General features: G+C 43.4%; 1 protein-coding gene across 1 annotated transcript in view; it reads left to right on the top strand.

Annotated features, from left to right (window-relative positions):
• The window catches only part of csf1a (colony stimulating factor 1a (macrophage)), a 31,166-nt gene extending 29,297 nt beyond the window's left edge, over nucleotides 1-1,869 (top strand). The window contains exons 7-9 of the mRNA XM_060910960.1: nucleotides 112-834; nucleotides 1,434-1,618; nucleotides 1,816-1,869. Of these exons, the coding sequence (XP_060766943.1) occupies nucleotides 112-834; nucleotides 1,434-1,618; nucleotides 1,816-1,857 (950 nt within the window). The 3' untranslated portion in view covers nucleotides 1,858-1,869. The remainder of the gene's footprint in view (nucleotides 1-111; nucleotides 835-1,433; nucleotides 1,619-1,815) is intronic.
• Nucleotides 1,870-24,200: the final 22,331 nt, after the last annotated feature.

Raw genomic sequence — 24,200 nt, 5'->3', positions numbered from 1 at the left:
TTTTTATTATTTCCTATAACATTGCATATAATTCTGTTATTTAAACTAACTGGTAATAGAATGTCAGACAAAGATATACACACATTACACAGTCTTTCTGTTTGGTTTTAGGTACCCCAGATTGCCAGTGCTCTTGCCCTCACCCTTTGAAGACATATTTGTTCACCAGATCAACTCCAACTGCATCACCTACATCTCCCCAGACCCAATCAGGAACACTGGACCCTGTAGTCAAAAATAAAGCACGAAACTCAACTCAGAATCAGATTTCTACAATTTCACCAGATCCTGAGCCTTTCTCTGGGCTCTACACCAAACCTGAACCCTTTCTAGAACAGCGTTCTGTACCAACTCCTGGGGAATCTACAAGTTTCATAACTTCTGCCACTCCAGATTTCACGGATAGCAGCAGTGTTTCTTCTGTAGTGGTGGGGAATGAGCTACAATCAGTTACATCCACTTCCACTGAATCCTCAAGTGAATTACCAATCATACCAACAAGAACTGTTCTCCAATCAGAAACATCAAAGCCCTCTGAAAAAATAAACACATCACCGACTTCTGATAGGAACCCAGTGCTAGTACCTGCCAAGAGGTCTTTAGATAGCAGAGAGCAAGGAATGCTGTCTGATTCCTTCTCCAAAAGTTGCATTACTAAAACCACAGGAATTAGGAAGAATAAGAAAGCCAAACTCTTCCAGATCACAACTGGAAAAACAGAAAACCCTCCTGTTGAACATGTTGAACATAGACAACTCCAGATGCATCTTCAGATGAACAAGACTTTACCAGGCAATCTGTTTAAAATCATCAGCAAAGAACCAGACTGCAAAGGTGAAGTTTATTTAAGATATTCTTCAGATCAACATGAGTTATGTTAAACCTACATTCTTTAAAATGGGTTCATCTTTGGATCGTTAAGGATTTTTAGCTTCATAAAGAGGTTCTAATGGAAAATTTTCTGAAAGGCAAAACCTCTATGCAGGGTTCTACATAGAACCTATAACTTTTCCCCAAGAGGAATGACCCAAAGAACACTTTAAGGTTATAGGTTTGCCTTTTTCTAATTTGTTTGTTAGCTATTTGGAATGCATCCACACACTTATAAAAAGGGTTTCTTAAAGGGGTCTTTGGATATTTAAAATTTTTTACTGATGTAAGACATTCTGCTTGGAACCCTTTCTGTTCTGTGTAGAAATCTATGTACATAGAATTTCTTCCAGAGAGACCTCCAAAGAACCTTTAAAGGACTTGTTTTGTAAGAGTGCACAGTTGAAACACAAAATATACAACTGAACATGTCATATCCTTCCAATTTAGTGGAAAGACACATTCTTTATGGATTCTTAGCTTTCGAAAGATTGGAACCCTTTCTGATAGAGTTGCACTCCCTTGTTGGAAACATAAAGGTTAAACCTCTCTGTCTTTCTCAGATTCCAGATGTCAAAAAGGCACTGAAGATAGATCAAATCAGACATCCGGTGATCGTGTAAAGAGAGATTTGGGGGGAAAAGAGGACCAACTTATACACACCTCTTTGTACACGCCATTCCTGATTACATCTGCATGCTTATTACTACTGTTCATCAGTGTCCTCTTCTACTGCAAGCATCAACGGGTGAGATTTAACTATTCTGCTTGTTTTGTAGCACTATGCACAAAATATCAAACCTCTATTTACAGGTCAAGTGGAATGGAAATGCAATGTTATTTTTTGCAAAGATTTATACCATAATTCCTTCTGAGCCATTGTGGGTTTCAGGTGTGTATAGAACCTTTCCAGCATTTTAATGGTTTGTGTTTGTTTGTTCAAAGATCAAGGATCTACAAAAAGAAGACAGGATTGTATATTTCTGAAAGAAACAATTGGTGGGTTGCTACATATATTCTTTCTTTATATAAGTATTTTACATGATTTCTAAAACAAACTGAAATATTTTCTATTCTCTCTCTTTTTACCTACTTATATGACAAACAGCTCATTTAATGAATGAATGCTGATTCCATGATTAGGGTGCTTGTAACTCTTGAAGAAAGCATTACCATTAGAACCTATCTCAGGCAAAAATATCTCATTATTTAGGTTTCTTTGCTAAAAATGGCTGCATTTTGCTCTTAAATAAGTAACAGGATTCAAAGTAGTGTGGCATAGTGGTGTAGTGGTTAGTACTGTCGCCTCACAGCAAGAAGGTCCTGGGTTTGAGCCCAGCGGCCGACGAGGGCCTTTCATGTTCTTCCCGTGTCTGCATGGGTTTCCTCCAGGTGCTCTGGTTTCCCCCACAGTCCAAAGACATGCAGGTTAGGTTAATTGGTGTCTCTAAATTGACCGTAAGTGTGAATGGTTGTTTGTCTCTATGTGTCAGCCCTGTGATGGCCTGGTGGCTTGTCCAGGGTGTACCCCGCCTCTTGCCTATAGAGGATATGCAGTCACGTGACCCGCACGTGTGTACTCCGCCATATTGGACGGCATCAGGATTGTTTACCTTGCGCGAGCGTAATGGATCCAGGGAGTAATCCCCAAGAAAATTCGGAAAATACCCCATCTACATCGCGCGATTACTTGTCTAAGTTTGTTCAGCATCTTGAAGGTGACGTGAGGCAGCGTTACGTGGAAAAGTGTTCCAGGTTGGGGATTGCAGATCCGTACAACTTGCCGCAATCCTTGTTCAGGGAAATTCGGAGCTGCAGTGCCGGCGATTTGCCCGATCTGGCCTACCATGACATTTACAATTTTCTTGTTAATCGTGAATCGTGTTACACTGGCAAAGCCCTCAAAGCTTACAAGAACCTGGAAGCTTATAAATATTTTGTTGCGGGATGGCTGTCCCAACTAATACCTCTGGAAGGTTCCAAAGAAGAATGCCTACTTGATAACCTCATGGGTAAGTGGCATTAAGACGTTTATCATAAAGAGACTATGCAGGACATTTTATCATAGGAATGTTCGAAATCTAAACTCTAAAGTATGAGAAGAAAACAGTAAATCAGAAAGCTGCGCACATTTGCGCAGCTTCCGCGAAAACGTGCACAGCTTTCTGATTTACTGTTTTCTTCTCATACTTCCTGTTTCATGGACTGTAACAGCATTTGCTTATTTAGTAATTTTAATACAGAATTTACTCTGATGAAATTATTCAGAGACTCCAACGCCCCCCCCCAAAAAAAAAAAAATCGGATCTGCACGATTCAGTCATGAAAAAGGCGACATCCGCCGTTTGCATCCCTGTTTAAGCTCATAGGTTAACCGACTTTAACCGGCTAATGAGGCTCGGTGGTTGGTCAAGATTTTTTTTAGTTTTCGCCATCCCTACTATGGATTGGCCTTTCAAAGGCATATATGAGCCAAAAAGATAAAACATTGTCATTGACTAGGCCAGGGTAGTAGGGCTAGGCATAGCCATTTTAAACGTTAGAGATCAAGCGGACTGACGGCCACAAACACTGTACTGTCTAGTTTCTAAGTATGCAGTTATCATTCAATCCGAAAATCAACTTAACAGATGTACTAGGAGTATTGAATTAGAAGATTACACCTACCTGATATGAAGTGTTCACTACAAATTCGGCTGGTAGAACTGGGGTACCAGTTTTCTCTTCGCACAGTGGACACCCATTTTGCGCGTCTCTCCTCGTCTGCGGGGAATCTATAAAATGACAGGCCCTCCTTTTGGCCCTGTCTATTGGTACAACCAAATGCTGAACAAGATATAACCATTCTCGAAAGATCTACTCCCACACACTTGATAATTAGAACGGGTTCGTCTAAGTTCTATGCGCGGCCTTGCCGTCCAAGATGGCAGATAAACAAATATCACGTGACCTCATGACGTCACGTGCACGCTCTCTATAGTCAGTTGGGATAGACTCCAGCTTGCCTGCGACCCTGTAGAACAGGATAAGCAGCTACAGATAATGGATGGATGAAGTAGATTAACTGGAATTCTTAATATTAGCATGATGACATTTAAATACAGTCTACTGACTTACTTAATTATTTATTTTTAATGAAGAGTGTACTTTGAGTCTGTTATTTGTATAACATGGTTGTATGTTCAGTGTCCCCTTATCAGCCACTATTACAGTATTTTTAGAAAGTAAAGAAAAAAGAATGATCGAACTAAATACTTTTTCTTTCTTTTTATCTTCAGAAAATTTGGATGGTGCAACTTCATGTTTGACATGTGACTTGTGGAATATTCCAAATATTTCATAGGAGTGAACATGTTAATTTAACAGGGTTGATTGTTCAGTGTCGTGGAACACTGAAGAATAATGGATGACTAAATTTAAAGAATGTTTTAAGTACGAAATGTTAAATGTCTCTCTCTCTCTCTCTCTCTCTCTCTCTCTCTCTGTCTCTCTCTCTCACACACACACACACACACACACACACACACACACACACACACAATAATAATAATATTTATGGAGTATTTTAATTAGTATTATTTCAAGGTAAAGTTATTGTGGGCTGGGACAAGCAAAAATCCTATGTTGTAGATTATATTTTATTATATTAATATTTTAAAGTTATTTATCTGAAACATGCACATGCCTTGTTGTGAAGGACACTTTACGTATTTAAACTGTTTCTTACCTTAACATTGCAGAAATAGAGCTGAACACAATTAGACAAAAAATGAATATGTTGATTTGACCAAAAAATGCATCAACCATAAAATATAATAAAATGATCACCTGCTTTTAACTAAGCAATTCAGTCTCTTGTTTATTTGATGTATTTGTTTCGTACTGAGTTTACCAAGCTATGAAAGCACAATGGACTTTCTACCCATCAAAAGGGCTTAATTTCAGTGCAAAATAATATGAAAATTGATCACTTTTATACTGTCAAAAGTATTTCAAAGGTCATATACACTTTTGGGATGGCATGGTGGTGCAGTGGTTAGTACTGTCACCTCACAACAAGAAGGTTCCGGGTTTGAACCTTACAGCCAGCAGAGGCCTTTCTGTGTGGAGTTTGCTTGTTCTCCCTGTGTTTGCATGGGTGAACTCTGGTTTCCCCCACAGTCCAAAGACATACCGTACAGTTAGGCTAATTGGCTACTTTATATTGTCCATGACCAAAAACAGTGCAGCAGAGGAGTGGCTAGCTGGCTGTACTTACCATACTTAGCCAAGAAGCACTAGGAAAGGGACCCAACCCAGAACACATTGGACATAAGAAGACAGACTTTTGAACAAGCAAAAGCACATTGCCATCATGTTACACTGGAAGTTTCTTGGCACACTAGCCTCACACCTCCTCATGCTGTCTATTACAGAGACCATTAAAATGGCATAACAGAGAAACTTGGGAAACATCAGGGATTTGTTCATCATCTCTTCTTTCCATATTTTGGTTTCTCACTGTCCAATCAGCAGATGGTTTGGCCACTGAAGGAGGAAGTAAATGTAACACATGAGGCATGACTTGTTCAAATATTATAGGAAACTACAATGTGTTAACAAAGTTCCACTTATCTCCATATATCACTGTAAAAAAGTAACTATAAAGTTACAGTAATATACAAGCAAAATGATTACCAATAAACTATATTTACAGTAAGTAACTAAGCATTTACAATAAAGTATTGTAATATCTTACATAGAATAAAATAACACAATCTGGTATACTTACTCATTTGGCTGACACTAAAAAAAGAAAGCCAACTTATACTTGATACAACTCAACTTAAAAACCGAGAGCTCAAAGGTCTTGCTCAAGGACCCTACCATGGCAGTTTGCTGGTGCTGGGATTTGAAGCCAGACGTTCTAATCTGTGACTCAAAGGCCGAATCCCATTTCACCCCTTGGACCAACCCCTTAGCCCTTCCCCTCCATTTTGCGCATTCACGTGAAGGGGTAGGGGTATCCCAATCCCAGTTAACGCGGAGGGGGAGGGGAAGGCGTAGGGCTTCTGTACCCCTCCAAACGGAGATTTTCCTGGAGCTGACTCCGAACGAAGGGGTTTGAGTGATTTCCCACAATGCCATGCGGATTTCAGCGAGATTTCATGCGGATTTCAGAAAGATGGCGGTTCCCGCGGCGAAAGATTGTCATAAATGTATTTTCTCCATTATTTACGTGTTTTAAGTTGTTATCCAGAGGAAACACGCCGCTTGATTCGCTTTCGAGCTGAGAATGAGCAGCGATTTCTGAAATCCAAGCTGCTGCTAAAAAGCTTTGGGAGTGAGTATTGTTTTCGGTTGCTTTACTGCGTACGTTTTGTTCTGTTATTCTCGCTTTTATTGTTTACATGAGTGTTCTGACACCTCATTCTGTCGGATGTGGTGCACGAAGCGCCAAAGATATCCCATTCAGTGGTGTTAGTTAACAAATCACACCCTGCCAGCAGAGATCTCTGCCTCTGGCTCTGACTGTAGCGGCTGGTCGCAGCCAATGACGCATCGCGTTTTGCTAACATAAACGCTGACGGAGGTACGCGATGACGTATGCGATCGTTGAAGGGCTATCCCAATACGTAAGGGTTGAATTTCAAGCCCTATCCCTTGTAGCTCAGTTTCAAGGGGAAGGGCCAAGGGGAAGGCGGAGGGGTAGGGGTAGAAATTAGAATTGGGATTGGGCCAAAATCTTCACTACTGAGCCACTACAACTAGCTTAACTAGCTTTCACTGATTCAACTACCTCCACCAATGAATTCACTTGCAACAAAAGAAGACAGCATTGAATCACTGTGATCCATGTGTTGTTTTATACTGCAACTGCAGTCAGAAGTTTACATACGGTACAGGGCAATGGATGGCATGTCAATATTGGGCATTCAGTGATTTCTTTGAACTGTTCTTTTTCTGTGGCAGAAGGTTTGTACAATATACATCTTTCATAGAAAAAAAACAAGAATTTGGTGCACAAGTTTTAATTTATTATGGGTTTTCTGAACTCAACACGGGGTCAAAAATATACATAAAACACACCTAATATTTGGTTAAATGTCCCTCATTGAGTTTCACCTTGACCACATGCTTTTGGTAGCCATCAACAAGCTTCTGGCAGAATTCTGGGTGGATATTTGACCACTCTTCTTGGCAGAATTGGCAGATTTCAATGAAATCTGTCTGTTTCCTGGCATGGATCTGACTTTTAGTCCACATATTTTGGATAGGGTTGAGATCAGGACTTATTTGAAGCTTTGTTAGTCTGCTTTATCCATTCCACAACTAGCTTTGATGTGTTTGGGGTCATTGTCCTGTTGGAACACCCAATTGTGTTCAAGATTCAACTACTAGCTGATGGTTGGAGGTTATGCTGAAGAATTCTGAGATTGTTCACCATTTTATCCATTTTGTACAATACACCAGTTCCACTGGCAGCAAAACAGCCCCAGAAAGTGATGCTACCTCTAGTCATTGTGGCCAAATAACTCAATCTTTGTCTCATTTGACCATAAAACTTTCTTCCAGAAGGCTTTTTCTTTGACCGTATGGTTAACTGCAAACTTTAGTCTTGCTTAAAGGTGTAATTTTTGGAGCAAGGATTTCTTTCTTGGATAGCAGCCTCTCAGTCCAAGGCAATATAAAACTCACTTGACTGTAGACAGTCTTCCTGCAGACCGGTGCCTTGGTGGTTCCTGACCATCCAAACCAATTTCTTCTCAGCTGAGGCTGACAGTTTGCTTCTTTTTCCAGCAAAGTGGCTACACCCCCAAATAACTTGTATAGTGCCTTGCAAAAGTATTCATCCCCCTTGGTGTTTGTCCTGTTTTGTTGCATTACAAGCTGGAATTAAAATGGATTTTTTGGGGGGGTTCACACCATTTGATTTACACAACATGCCTACCACTTTAAAGGTGCGCATTGTTGTTTTATTGTGACACAAACAATAATTAAGATAACAAACAGAAATCTGGAGTGTGCATAGGTATTCCCCCCCAGTCAATACTTTATAGAGCCACCTTTTCCTATAATTACAGCTGCAAGTCTCTTGGTGTATGTCTCTATTAGTTTAGCACATCTAGCCACTGGGATTTTTGCCCATTCCTCAAGGCAAAACTGCTCCAACTCCTTCAAGTTAGGTGGATTGCGTTGGTGTACAGCAATCTTCAAGTTATGCCACAGACTCTCCATTGGATTGAGGTCTGGGCTTTGACGAGGCCATCCCAAGACATTTAAATGTTTCCCTTTAAACCACTCCAGTGTAGCTTTAGTAGTATGTTTTGGGTCCTTGTCCTGCTGGAACATGAACCTTTGTCCCAGTCTCAAACATCTGGCCGGATCAAACAAGTTTTCCTCCAGGCTTGCCCTGTATTTAGTGCCATCCATCTTTCCTTCAGTCCTGACCAGCTTTCTTGTCCCTGCAGATGAAAAACATCCCTACAGCATGATGCTGCCACCACCATACTTCATTGTAGGGATGGTGTTCTCAGGGTGTTGGGTTTGTGCCACACATGGCATTTCCCATGATTGTCACAGTCTGGTCCAGTCCATCCATGCCTTAGATTGTGGGACTTCCATGCCAGCTCCAGGCCGGCTCCAGGACAGGAATTCAGTCCTGCCTTGCTGAAGGCCATTTCCTGAAGCGGCACTCCCACACCTGCTATCACTACTCTCCCATCAGCCAGGGCTTTTTAAGAACTGTTTGGAGCTACTCTATTTGCCAGACTGTCTCTTGTAGACTTTCCTTGCCTCGCTACAGCTCACTGATATTGTGTCTTCTTGATTCCCCCTGCCTGAATTTTTCCTTGTTTTTTTGTCAAGTTTTTCTGTCCAGTTTTTTGTCCCTGTTTTTTGCCTGCCTGTTCTTTTGAATTGTGTCTTTTGCTACCTCTGCCTGGATTTCCCTTGTCACTGTGTTCATGAGTTTTTGTGAAGATCTTTCTGTCCTGTTTTTTGTCCCAGATCGTGTCTACCTGCTCCTCTGTTTTTTTTTTACTACCGATTTTTGCCTGAGCCCTACTGTACCTTTTGCCTTTCTGCCATCTACGTCATTAAAGAAGTTTTCTCTTTACACTGCCTGTTTTCTGAGTCTGCTCTTGGGTCCTCACTTCACCTCAGCTCGCCACTCCTGACAATGATGGACAAAAAGTTCAATTTTTGTCTCATTTGATCAGATAATCTTCCATGTGTTTGGGGAGTCTGCCACATGCTGTTGGGCAAACTCCAAATGTGATTGATTGATTTTCTTTTTTTTAAGCAATTACTTTTTTCTGGTCACTCTTCCATAAAGCCCCACTCTGTGGAATGTACAGCTTAAAGTGCATATTCTGGACGAATTTAGTGTTGTTTTTTTTAATATGAAAGTGTGTCCCTTTACACACTCATCCAGAAGGGTAATTTTGCACAAGGCCATCTGTCTCCAGCAGAAAAAAATAAAATAACAAAAGCATCTGGAAAAATCCCAAGGGAGTCTGGAGCCAGATTCGTGATGTCACGTGCGGATCCGCCAGCAGCTGAGAGAGCTTGCATGGATTCAGTGCACAGTCTGTGTAGACCAAGTTTAGCAGCTAGCGATTTTGTGTTGAAATATGGAATTATCGCTTGAGCTTCTAAACCCATTGATTCATGTATCAATGCTCATCTATCTATTGTTACATAAATCATATTTTTTGAATGAATGAATGAATGAATGAATTTATTTTTATTTCAAACATATATAAAAAAATGTATGTAACTATTTGTACATACAAAAGAAAGAAAACGAGAAATTAACAAAAAATAAATAAAATAACATAAAGAGCTAAGACATTACAAAACACCCACATTGTTCGAAAAAGGAGTGGGAAGAAGTACAATACTTTAATTTCCCCACCCCTTTTTAACTACCCTGAAATCCAAACTACATTAATACACCTAAAAAATATATACCATATATACACTTCATGAATATCTATATAATTACAAAAATAAATATATACTACATACCATATATACACTTCATAAATATCTATATTAATATACAATTATATATATATATATATATATATATATATATATATATATATATACACTTCATAAATATCTATATAAATATATAATTACAAAATTAAATATCTACTACATACCTATCCCTGTAAATATGAATATATAAACTATCCCCATAAATAAATATATACCATATATACCATATACTAAGTTAGTTCTAATATAACAATCAACCCTATTCTATTTATAGATTTATCCCTCATCACCCTCCATTAACATACTTCCTCTTCTATATACTTGTTTAAAAATATTTTTTGTACCTTTTTTTAAACAGATTTATATTTGCACTTTGTTTTATTTCTGTCTCCAGCCTGTTCCATAAAGTCACCCCACAGCTCGATATGCACGTTTTTCATATTTGTTCGAACCTTTGTTTTTTTAAAATTTAGGTCTCCCCTTATATTATATCCCCCCTCTCTCTCACTAAACATTCCTTGTATATTTTTTGGCAATAGATTATTTCTCGCTTTGTACATTATTTGTGCTGTTCTGAATTTGACCAGATCCATAAATTTCAACATGTGTGATTTTATGAATAGTGAGTTTGTGTGATCTCTGTATCCTGTTTTGTTTATTGTCCTTATTGCTCTTTTCTGTATTGTACATATCGCCTGCAGAGTGGTTTTGTAGGTGTTTCCCCAGACTTCGACACAGTAAGTCAGATATGGCAAAAATAACGTGTACTATAGAGTATGCAAAGATTTGCAATCAAGAATATGTTTTGTTTTCCAAAGAATTGCCGAGCACTTTGCCAGTTTTGCTCGTATGTATCCTACATGAGGTTTCCAGCAGACTTTATGATCCAAAAATCACACCAAGAAATTTAATTTCCTGTACCATTTCTATCTTAGTATTGTCTATTATCAATTCTACATTACAATCTATTTTGTGTCTCCCAAACAACATAATCTTTGTTTTGCTTAGATTTAATGATAATTTATTTTTGTCAAACCATAGTTTTAGTTTATTTATGTCAGTTGTGATTGTCTCCAAAGTCTGCTGCAAATTCTCACCGGAACAAAAAATATTGGTGTCGTCTGCAAACAAAACAAATTTCAGTACTTGCGAAATTCTACATATGTCATTGATATATAATATGAATAATTTCGGACCTAATATTGACCCCTGTGGTACCCCGCATGTAATGTTCATGAAATCAGATTTATGGTCACCTATCTGCACAAACTGTTGCCTGTTTCTTAGATAGCTCGACAGCCAGCTCCACCCAACTCCCCTAACACCACACTTTTCTAGTTTACTTAATAATATACTATGATCAGTGGTATCGAATGCTTTTTTTAGGTCCACAAATACTCCAATTGGGCGGCACGGTGGTGTAGTGGTTAGCGCTGTCGCCTCACAGCAAGAAGGTCCTGGGTTCGAGCCCCGGGGCCGGCGAGGGCCTTTCTGTGCGGAGTTTGCATGTTCTCCCCGTGTCCGCGTGGGTTTCCTCCAGGTGCTCCGGTTTCCCCCACAGTCCAAAGACATGCAGGTTAGGTTAACTGGTGGCTCTAAATTGACCGTAGGTGTGAATGGTTGTCTGTGTCTATGTGTCAGCCCTGTGATGACCTGGCGACTTGTCCAGGGTGTACCCCGCCTTTCGCCCGTAGTCAGCTGGGATAGGCTCCAGCTTGCCTGCAACCCTGTAGAAGGATAAAGCGGCTAGAGATAATGAGATGAGATGAAATACTCCAATTGCTATTTTTTTATTGTCTATACAGTTTGTGATTTCCTCTATTAGTTCCATTAGTGCCATCGATGTTGATCTGTCCGTTCTGAGTCCATATTGACTGTCTGTAAGGAGGTTGTGTTTTTCAATAAATTTGTCCAGTCTATCTGAAAAAAGTTTGAGTATTTTGGAGAATTGGGGGAGTAAAGAAACAGGCCTGTAGTTTGTGAAATGGTGTCTATCTCCAGTTTTAAACAATGGTATCACTTTTGCAATTTTCATTTTGTCTGGAAATGTACCTGATTGAAAAGATAAATTGCAGATGTGGGTGAGTGGTTTCACAATTCCCTCAATAACTGTCTTTACTGTTAACATGTCTATATCATTCCAGTCTGCAGAAGTTTTGTTTTTACATTTTCTTACAATTTGCATAATTTCTTCATCATCAGTTGCAGTTAGAAAAATTGTACTTGGATTTCTGTCCCCCATATCTTCGATGTCCCCACATTGTGTTGTCTCGGGTTCCTTTATTTTTGCCGCTAAATCTGACCCCACATTTACAAAGAATTGGTTAAAACCATTCATCACATCCTCCATATTATTTATGGTCTTGTCATTTTCAGTGTAGTACTCCGGGTAATTTGTAGTTTTGGATCCATTTCTCACAATACCATTTAGTACAGTCCATATACCTTTAATATTGTTTTTATTCTTCTCCACTAATTTATTATAATAGTCTTTCTTACATATCCTCATAATATTAGTTAATTTATTTTTATATTTTTTATATTTTTCCTCTGCCTCTATAGTTCGATACTTTAAAAATTGTCTGTATAATATATTTTTCTTTTTGCAGGCATTTTGTAGCCCCTTGGTGACCCACAGACTATTTGTATATTTATGTATATTACTGTATTTCTTTATAGGACAATTTTTATTATATAGTTCATTGAATATTATTAAAAATTCCTCATATGCTTTATCAACATCTTTTTCTTTATAAACTACATTCCAGTCCTGTATCATTAAGTCATTTTTTAGTGAATCATGGTTTCTTCAGTTTTCACTCTTATATATTTATAATTTTTAGTATCCTTTTTCTTGCTATAATTACAGTAATATACATTAAAAAAAAGGTAGGTGGTCACTGATGTCTGTTAATAGTAGTCCACTCTCTATATTATTTTCCAGGATATTAGTAAATATATTATCTATTAAAGTGGTGCTGTGAGAAGTGATCCTGCTTGGTCTGGTAATAGTTGGATACAGTCCCATACTGAACATTGATTGAAATGAAAATAGTTATTTTTTAATTACTATTATGTATTTATATATTTCTTCATTTAGAAGAGTACTCCTACTCTAGTAGGAGAAAGATTTCATAAGCTACACACATGGAATCGGCTATGCAGGGTTGTATATACATTTAATGTGTTTGACAGGTCCCAAGATCTCAAGCCCTGACACGCATATCCCTTGATACATGTGAAGTAAAATGTAAAGAAAATGTGACCTTGGGTGCTGTGTGAAACAGCTGCCTCTCCAGTAGCTCTGTAGTTTTTAGCTCTTTAAACCTCTTTATTCCACCTTTTTACTTTTCTGTTCTTCTTACGAAGACATAGTGTGTTTTTCTTTATATCCCATGGATATTTTTAACTTTAACATGCAACCAGGAGCCAGTTTTCTCACTTATTTGAGAGAGGAGCTGCTGGCCCTGAAAACAATGGAACGAGCCGGGATATGACACCCCATCCCGGCAGACCTGAGGAGGAAACCCAGGGGCTGCAAAGCCGGGGCTAAGCTAAAGGCTAGGCTAGCAGACAACCGGCAGCACTACAAACCATCCATTCCCTCCATTATCACGGGGAATGTGAACTCGCTGCCGAATAAGGTTGACGAGCTATCCGCACTGAACAACCAGTGGATTTACTGGGAGAGCATCTTATTTATTTTTATGGAGACATGGCTAACACACCTTGCACTGGATGCTAACGTGGACCTGAGGGGATTCACTGCTGTGAGAGCTGACAGAGACACTAAAGCATGCGGGAAAGGCAAAGGTGGGGTACTCATCATTTACATAAACAACCGCTGGTGTAACCCGGGACATTTCTCCATAAAGACAGTCTTATGTTGCCCGGACTTGGAGCCACTAGCATCACCATCTGTGTTTACATCCCTCCGAGGGCAGCTGCAGCTGCTGCATGTGAGGGGATTCACTCTGTCACAGCAAGGCTGCAGACACAGCACCCTGAGGCATTTATGATAATTTCTGGGAACTTTAACCACGCAACTTTGGACTCTACTTTGGCTGCTTTTTACCAGGCTGTGGACTGTATCTTTTTAATTTCCCTGAGGGAACCCTCCCAAAGGGATCAATAAAGTTCTATCTAATCTAATCTAATCTAAGTAAGTGTATTATCGCCCAGTGCTTTTGTGTTGTTTACTTTTGTGTGTGTCAATAAATAACATTATCCATGTACCACACAAACACAGGAACACCTAATTTAGAGTATAGTCTCTCTTATTTCTTACCCTGGCAACAGTCAACTTGTGAATTGCCAATTTTCTTGGTCTTTTTCTCGGCTCTGCTTGGTCCTTGGCTTCCAGGTGCCTCGCACAAAGTGCTCCCATTTCTCTCTCATTGTCCGGTCTTTTGGAAAATGATGAGTACTAATCCCATCATGATTGGTATTGCTACACCCTCCTACGATACATCTGTTAACCATTTTAATAATTAAATGATAAGGTTGAAGAAATTTGCAGAAAACCACCAGGTTGTTTTCTCATAAACAAACCAGCGCTGACATAGGATTCAGAAGGAGGCGTCCCGCAAGTGATGTCATGAAAATCATTGTTTGCCGGGAAATCCAAATGCCAAGTTTTTTTAGAGGCAGACGAATTTGCCTCAAATGGCTTGATTTCAACTGAATTTTTCTGGTATTGCACAAGGTAAAAAATTTGCACAAAATGCAAAATGTGACAGATATTTGGCCAAAGTTTAATATAAAATAGGAGAATTACATTGATCTTGCTCCTAAATTTACCCATGATATGCACTTTAAAGTGGTCCTATGGACACATACTCCCATCTCCACTGTGGATCTTTGCAGCTCCCTCAGCATTACCGTTGGTGTCTTTGTTGCATCCCTGATTAATGCTCTCCTTGTCTGGTCTGTGAGTTTTGGTGGGCGGCCTTCTCTTGTCAGGTTTGTAGTGGTGCCATATTCTTGCCATTTTGCTATAATGGATTTAATGGTGCTCCCTGGGATGGTCAAAGTTTGGGATATTTTTTATGACCCAACCCTGATCTATACTTCTCCACAACTTTGTCTCTGACCTGTTTGGAGTGCTCCTTGGTTTCCATGTTGCTTGCTTAGTAGTGTAGCAGAGTCAGGGTCCTTCCAGAACAGGTTGATTTTATACAGACGTCATGTGACAGATCATGTGACACTTTGATTGCACACAGGTGGATCTTAATCAACTAATTATGTGACTTATGAAGTGAATTGGTTGGACCGGCTCTTATTTAGGGGTTTCATACGAAAGGGGGCGAATACTTATGCACACTCCAGATTTCTGTTTTTTCATCTTAATTATTGTTTGTGTCACAATAAAAACAATGTGCACCTTTAAAGTTGTAGGCATGTTGTGTAAATCAAATGGTGCTAACCCCCCAAAAATCCATTTTAATTCCAGCTTGTAATGCAACAAAACAAGACAAACACCAAGGGGGATGAATGCTTTTGCAAGGCACTGTACTTACAACTGATGATCTTGGAATCTGCAATTGTTTATAAATGGCTCCAAAAGACATTCCTGAATTATGTAACTCTCTATGATCCTCTTTCTCAGCTCTGTATTGAGCTCTTTGGACTTTCCCATTGTACTGTGTTTTGGTCAACTGACTGAGTGTTTATGGACACGGAGGCATGGTTGAATGTTGGTTTGTGAATGGAGAATGAAACTGCGGGAGGCGAGTGGCAAAGGGATTACATCTGGGACTGATCAACAGTGATGACAGAGAATGTGTGTCTTCTATTGAAGTGATGGCTGAGGGCAAAAGAGGGGAGAAAGTGGCAAGAGGGGAAAGAGAAGTTGAGGAGTTGGATTTGTGTGTGTCTCAAGCCCTTTTAACATAGATATTCCATAATATTGGCATAAAGAAGACACCTCAATACTCCAACTTTAGTGATTTTACACTGAACCAAATAAAGCCGGCAGGAAGCCATGCCAGTGTTTTTTTTTTAACATTGTAAGCTGCCATTCCGCACCCAGAGGCATGAGATGTATCACAATGGAGCATCAGGGTCTAGGGTGATGTATCGACATATCGGAAATATGAATACCCTAAGCATACCAGTGTTGATTTCAAAACAACAGCAGGTGAACTGAGTGTTGAGGTGCTTTTGTTAGCAGTACATATTTATACCACTCTTCTCTTCAAACACAAGCAAAGTGGCTGAGCATCATATGCAACATGTAATCATTTCTGTTAAATAATTCATGTTTAACAGAAGTAATAGGTGTGTTAATGAGGAAAACTTGTTCAAGCAACATGTTTGCTGGAAATATGTTGGAGGAGAAAGTGGAAAGAAGTAGGAAGCGACTTGAAGCAAAGGTGGACTTTTGATGCCATAGATGGAAATGTTTCAATTTACTCTGGTCTCAGAAAGAAAGTGTCACACCCCTGTGCCACAATGCTGGCTGTCCCTTTTACACAGACATTGATATTTTGCATTCGGACATTTTATACAGAACATGAGGTGGAATAAAGGCATAAGATTTCCTCCTTGATCAGGCTGTGTAAAAGGAACTTGTGAAGTAATAAAGCAGCTAAAAACTGCAAGTTGAAAGTAAACTGAACAACGTGTCAGTCAAAGCAACCCACCTGTCTCCTTTCCTTCAGTTCCAAACCCTTGAAGTGTCAGTGTTGTTAAACAAACCCTTTCTATGTTGGTACAGAGAAGCTACCACTGGTACCTGTACAGCATTTAAACATGATTGATATTGATAGTACAAGCCCTAATTATAATAATGCACACAAGTGCAGCCACCTGATTAGCTATCATAAGCTTAAAAGTCCAAAAGCACCTCAAGTTTTATTGCTCATGGGCAACCAATATGGCATCCAGGATGTGATGTAAATTTGTTGATAGCCAGGTATCAGAAGTAAAGTATAGCCAATGTAAACATATTTGTTAGCCTGGATTTAGTCAGATGAAAAAGAATTATTGTAGTACTGTATGTTCCTGATGGGGGTGGAATACTGAAGCGTGGCAAGCGAGGAATGATGTTAACCCAGACTTTATTTTTGAAAATCTAGCTTGCTTTTCAGCTTTACTACTTTCGTTCGTTTGTTCGTTCATTCGTTCGTTTACATGCACACACGCATACACACACGTGCTCTGGTCGGGAAAGATCCCCTTTCTTCACTCTCTCCCTCCTTTTATATCCTCTGCCTTCACTGCAAAACACACACATACACACACCCCACATTAATCGACAACAGGCGTGCTGACTTTGCCACTCACCTTCCCTGGCCCCACCCCCACAGTTATCTTCAGGCCAGTATGGACAGCAGAGAAACCGAATATCTGTATGAACCTCGGAAAAAGGACTATCCACATCTGCTCAATGATTTTAGCAGTGAGTCATCAGATGATTCTAATGATGAAATTGGTGGTGTTTTACAAGTGCAAAGTCGGGAAGGCAGGTCAAAGGGTTCAGCAGCTGATGTGGAAGTGTGCCAAGCAGAAAACTGGCATTGAATGTGTTTGCTGTAAAGAGCACTGTAAGGTTCGCTAGATGTGGGTGGAGCACAGAGGGCGGCAGGACAGAGACTGGGTTCCCAAAAACTTTTATTTTCACTTTTCAGTGGAAACGTTTCTCTCTCAGCCACACACGCACGCACGCACATTCCGGTCCTCGGGTTGTGGAGAGAGACCCTCTGCTCTCGCTCTCCCTCCTTAAATAGCCCGGTTTACTGGGGAGAACACACACAAAACATAGATTAATCACACTCAGGTGAAGCGATTCTGCCACTTACCTTCTCCAACTCCGCCCTCCTGTCACAGACCGGCGCTTGACCACGCCCCCGCTGCCACATACCCCCACCGCCCGACTCAGGCCGGGCGCCCGTCCGGCCCGCAGCCGACTCCCCCCCCCCCCCTTGACGGAAGAGGAAGTCCGCAACGACCATCTGCGCCCCCAGCCTGTGGACCACCTTGAAGTTGAAAGGTTGGAGCGCTAGATACCAACGGGTGATCCGCGCGTTGGCATCCTTCATGCGGTGGAGCCACTGGAGGGGCGCGTGGTCCGAACAGAGGGTGAAAGAGTGCCCCAGCAGGTAGTAACGGAGGGCGAGGACCGCCCACTTGATCGCCAGACACTCTTTCTCGATAGTGCTGTAGCGTCCCTCACGCACCGACAGCTTCCGGCTGATGTATAATACTGGGCGATCCTCTCCCCCCACCTGCTGGGACAAAACGGCCCCCAGCCCTCTGTCCGACGCATCTGTCTGTAACAAAAAAGGGAGAGAGAAGTCAGGGGAGTGTAAAAGTGGCCCCCCACACAGTGCAGCCTTTACCTCAGAGAAAGCCCCCTGGCACTGCTCCGTCCACTGGACCGGATCTGGCGCCCCCTTTTTAGTGAGGTCAGTCAGCGGGCTGGTGACGTCCGAATAATTAGGTATAAACCTATGATAATAGCCAGCCAGCCCCAGGAACTGTCTCACCCCCTTTTTGGTCTTGGGCCTCGGGCAGGCCGCAATCGCTGCTGTCTTATTAATTTGGGGACGCACCTGCCCGTTACCCAAGTGGAAGCCCAGATACCGTACTTCCACCCGCCCAATCGCACACTTCTTCGGGTTGGCAGTGAGCCCCGCCCGCCTCAGCGACCTAAGGACGGCCCTCAGGTGTTGCAGGTGCCGCTGCCAGTCATTACTATAAATGATGATGTCATCCAAGTAAGCGGCCGCATAGGTGGCGTGGGGCCGGAGGATCCGGTCCATCAGCCGCTGAAACGTAGCGGGCGCCCCAAACAGCCCAAACGGAAGTGTGACGAACTGGTGTAAGCCGAACGGTGTGGAAAAGGCCGTTTTTTCCCGGGATAATGGAGTCAAGGGGATCTGCCAATATCCCTTCGTCAAATCCAGTGTCGAGTAAAAGCGAGCCGTGCCTAGTCGATCGAGCAGCTCATCAATACGAGGCATTGGGTACGCGTCGAATTTAGACACCGCGTTGACTTTTCTATAGTCCACACAGAACCGGACCGAGCCGTCGGCCTTGGGAACCAAGACCACCGGGCTGCTCCAGTCACTGTGGGACTCCTCGACGATGCCCATTTCGAGCATGGCCTGAAGTTCTTCCCGAACCATCTTTTTTTTGTGTTCGGGTAATCTATAAGGACGGCTACGCACTACCACCCCCGGGGGCGTCTCTATGTGGTGTTCTATGAGGTTGGTGCGACCGGGCAGGGGTGAGAACACATCCGAAAACTCGGCCTGCAACTGGGCGACCTCCGTGAGTTGGGTCGGGGAGAGGTGGTCTCCACAGGGGACCGGAGAGGTGCGAGATGCCAATGACCCTTTTTGGACCTCCGGCCCCAGCTCCGCCTTCTCCAGAACTACCGACACCAACGCCACGGGGACCTCCTCGTTCCAGAGCTTCAGCAGATTGAGGTGGTAGATCTGTAGCGCCCCCTCCCTGTCCGTTCGCCTAACCTCATAGTCGATGTCCCCGTCTCGCCGTGTGACCTCGAAGGGCCCTTGCCACTTGGCGATTAATTTGGAGCTCGATGTGGGCAGCAGGACGAGTACCTTATCTCCCGGAGTGAACTCTCTAAGGCGCGTGCCCTTGTTGTACAGGCGGGTTTGCCGTTCCTGGGCCTGCCGCAAATTCTCCTGAGTTAAGTGAGTGAGCGTGTGGAGTTTTGCGTGCAGATCCATAACGTATTGAATTTCATTTTTGCTCTGCGAAGGTCCCTCCTCCCAATTTTCCCGCAGTACATCTAAGATGCCGCACGGCTTACGCCCATACAATAATTCAAACGGGGAGAACCCCGTGGAGGCTTGGGGGACCTCTCGCACTGCAAACAACAAGGGTTCGAGCCACTTATCCCAGTTACGTGCCTCCTCACTTACGAATTTTTTGATAATATTCTTGAGGGTGCGGTTGAACCGTTCGACTAAACCGTCCGTCTGTGGGTGATACACGCTGGTGCAGATCGGCTTAATACCCAGTAGCCCATACAGTTCGGCCAGTGTTCGTGACATAAACGAGGTGCCTTGGTCAGTCAGAATCTCTTTCGGGATTCCGACCCGGGAGATGACATGGAAGAGGGCCTCTGCAATACTACATGCGGAGATATTGCAAAGAGGCACCGCCTCCGGGTATCGCGTTGCATAGTCCACCAGAACCAATATAAAGCGGTACCCTCGTGTTGACCGATCTAATGGCCCGACGAGATCCATCCCAATTCTTTCAAACGGGGTCTCGATTAATGGTAGGGGGCGCAAAGGCGCTTTTGGAATGGCCGCTGGATTTACTAACTGGCATTCGCGGCACACCGTACACCACTTACGGACGTCGCCGCGAATCCCCAGCCAATAGAATCGGGCCATTATCCGGGCGAGTGTTTTATCCTGCCCGAGGTGTCCCGCCATGGGATTAAAGTGAGCCTTCCCGGCGGCTCTTTGGAATTAATAACTGGGTGACACGCTCCTTCGTCTGAGTGTCCTGCGTCACTCGGTACAACCTATCCTTTAAAATGGAAAAATAGGGGAAGGTCGGGGTGGCGTTCGGCTGGAGCGTTTGACCATCGATTACTCTCACTTGGTCAAACGCGTGTCGCAGAGTTTCGTCTCGCGATTGTTCCAGTGGGAAATCCGCGAGGGATTCCCCAATAGAAAGAGGAGGGGCCGGGGGCTCCTCACTCTGTCGCGGAGATGACGTAGATGGCTCTGCGATCGCAGCTCCAGCCAAAACGACACCGGGACCCCCCCTGCTAACCGGCAGGACCCACTCTTTACTAGGTGTGCCATCAACCCCCGGAATCCCGGCCAATCAGTCCCCAAGATCAAAGAGTGGGTAAGGCAAGGATTAACCGCCGCCTTTACTATGGATTTGTCCCCTCTGAAATGTATGTGGACCGACACCAATGGGTAGCAGTGAACATCCCTGTGCACACACAACACCTTCACCCCTTGTGCTCCCCCCAATGCCTCGTCTTGCACCAGGCTTTGGCGGATCGAGGTCTGGTTGCAACCCGAATCCACCAACGCCTGATATGTCACCCCTTGTACACTTACCGGTATGCGATACGCTCCGGCCTGATCGAGGGCAGCCTCTGGCGCGTCGGGGATCCGCACCACCACCCCCACCTCCATCGCGACACACTGTTGCTGCAGGTGGCCCGGTTCCCCGCAGCGCCAGCAAACCGGCCCGGGCCTCCCCTCTGCAGCTGTGGTTTGAGGGTCACTCACCTGAGGGGGGGGAGAGACAGACACAGAAGGGAGAAACGGGAGGGCACCACGGGTGCGGCGGGCTGGCTGGGGTGGAGCCGGCCCCCGCCTCCATGGTGGGGGAATGGGGCGAGGACAGGACACGGGAGGAGGGGGAAGAGAGAGAGAGAGAGAAGAGGAGAGAGAAGATGATGACAGCCGTTGTCCTGCCGCCGGGACAGCCGCCAGATGATCCTCTGCCAGTCCTACGGCCTGATCCAGCGACGCCGGGCGGTGGCACTGGACCCACTCCGCGGTTCCAGCGGGTAGGCGGGCGATGAACTGTTCCAGCGCCACCTGGTCGATGATCCCCTCGGCGTCGCGATCTTCGGCCCTCAGCCACCGCCAGCAGGCGTCCCGGAGCTGCTGGCCGAACGAGAACGGGCTGCCGACTTCCTCCATTCGCAGCGCGCGGAAGCGCTGGCGCTGCTGCTCCGGTGTGCGCCCCATGCGCTGGAGGACAGCCCGGCGAAGGTCGGCGTAGGCCAGCCGGTGGTCGGCGGGGAGCTGTAGTGCGGCTAACTGCGCCTCTCCCGTCAGGAGGGGGAGGAGGCGCGCCGCGCGCTGCTCCATCGGCCACCCCGAGGCTTCAGCGACCTGTTCGAACAACGCGATGAATGCCTCGGGGTCGTCCTGCGGGCCCATCTTAGTCAAGGTGGACCCCACCGACGCGAGGAGGTGCCAGAACGCCTCTCGGTCTTCCTGTTGAGCCAGCACCAGGGCTTCGAAGCGCTGCTCCTGCTCCTTCCGGAGCGTGACGAGTGCCTGGTGCTGGCTCTGCTGAGCTGTGGCGAGGGCGTGGATCAAGTCCGCGAACGGGGAGGATTCCATGGGGCTGCAGGACAGGTGCTCCACGATTCCCGGGTTTCGGCACCACTGTAAGGTTCGCTAGATGTGGGTGGAGCACAGAGGGCGGCAGGACAGAGACTGGGTTCGCAAAAACTCTTTTATTTTCACTTTTCAGTGGAAACGTTTCTCTCTCAGCCACACACGCACGCACACACATTCCGGTCCTCGGGTTGTGGAGAGAGACCCTCTGCTCTCGCTCTCCCTCCTTAAATAGCCCGGTTTACTGGGGAGAACACACACAAAACATAGATTAAATCACACTCAGGTGAAGCGATTCTGCCACTTACCTTCTCCAACTCCGCCCTCCTGTCACAGACCGGCGCTTGACCACGCCCCCGCTGCCACAAGCACAAACTTTTATCTGATGCAATATAGGCACAGTCATTGAATTGTCTCATGAATAAATCAGGTTTGGAAATGTGTGTTACACACAAGCCTGCATTGGAAATGGACTATACAAACCATAGCATGGGCAGCCTGATGTGAGAGAGCCATCATCAGATGGAGTCGTCAAATTCAGTAAACAGCCAATTATATAAAGAAACTCAGTGTGTGCACATGTTTATGTACATATGTCTGTCCATACTAGCTATAAAGCCTGCCTATCTGTCTGTCTATCGCTCACTCGCTTGCTTGCGCATGTAATGTGCCACAATAGTTTATACAGGTATGTTCTAAAGATAGATTAGTGACAGCTTGAAGCAGAGTGTGAGTTTATAGCAGAGCACTGGACAAGGAAATTTGTATCTTTATTTAAACTCACTGGCCACTTTATTAGGTACACCTCGCTAGTACCGGGTTGGAACCTCTTTTGCCTTCAGAACTGCCTTAATTCTTCATGGAAGAGATTGGCATAATAGCATCAGGCAGTTGCTGCATGTTTGTCGGCTGCACATCCATGATGCAAATCTCCTGTTCCGCGACAGGACCAGTGGTAAGTAACTTATAGTCACTAATGTTATGTTAGTATGTTAAAAAACAAAACAAAACTCAAGTCTATAGGCCTAGGTCTAAAGTGTCAATATATTTTGTCATTATAATTAATGTGACCAGTAGTTTATCAGTGGTGGGAACTTGAATTTATTGTTTGGGTTGCTGAGACTAGTTATTCGAGGCCCACAGTTCATTAAGTTATTCGCCCCTTGCACATATCCCACAATCCACTGCGTGTTTGGGAACTTCCAGTGGCCTGGTCCAGGCTGCTGATAATGGTTTGAAAACCAATATCGGGCTATATAATCAATTTCGATGTTCAAATATTATCACAGGTTTCCATGGTCTCACAGATTTTTTTCAAGATTAATACTGCTCGAAATGATTTACACTGATGACAAATTATAAATGTGCAATGTGCACTGTTAATGTTGTTGACCACAGTTATAGTGCTGAGTAGTTGGAACATGTATTTTGTGTAAACAATGAAGAAAGTGAAAGAGCTGTATGGGTGATAATATAAGGATGACTGATCAAAAGCTTCTGTGCTGATGAAAAATACCATAGAACCAGTAACTAGACATATAAAAGCAATCTAATAACATCACATTTCAGCAGGGCTTTGAACCAGAATTTTTTTCCTATTGGTTCGTTCTGAACAGAAACGGAATTTTAACGTTTCCGGTTTTGGGTTCCACCATTAAATAGACGTTCCCGAACCGGTTAGAACAAAAAAATTTCGTTCCCGGAACGGTTAATTACGTTCCCTGTCAGCTGTTTAACAAATGGCTATAAAATTATGTCTCTGTCTCATCCGGCTTAAGCCAAATGTAGGCTAATTCTATTACAACCTTCATTAAATAAGACAAGAAATAATTCAAAACAATTATTATTTCAAATGTTGGCGATTTGGATTCTCAGTATGTCTTCCCATCTACACAAACAGAAAAAGTGCCAAAAATGAAAGAGAATTCGTTTAGTGTGTTACCAAAGGCTAGTCAGGCCCTATAGAGGGCTACCGCATGACGTCACCGCGCCGCGAGATTTTGTTAGGCACCATATTGGAAGACCAAGTACACATCTATGCAAGTACATACATACATAAAACAAACTACACCTGAAATGTAGCCAGGGCCGGTTCTGCCCTAATCTGGACCCGGGTGCAACATCGCGCAACCCCCCCCCTCCAAAAAAAACACCAGTCTAAATCAGGACAACCATCTCATAACTATAACTATAAACATATTTTATATAAACTATTTTAACGAAATGGGCTATAATAAATAAGCCTGCAGGGAGCCACGG

Source organism: Neoarius graeffei, chromosome 26 (genome assembly GCF_027579695.1).
Source record: "Neoarius graeffei isolate fNeoGra1 chromosome 26, fNeoGra1.pri, whole genome shotgun sequence".
Classification (NCBI taxonomy): domain Eukaryota; kingdom Metazoa; phylum Chordata; class Actinopteri; order Siluriformes; family Ariidae; genus Neoarius; species Neoarius graeffei.
This window is presented reverse-complemented; position numbering and strand designations above follow the sequence as displayed.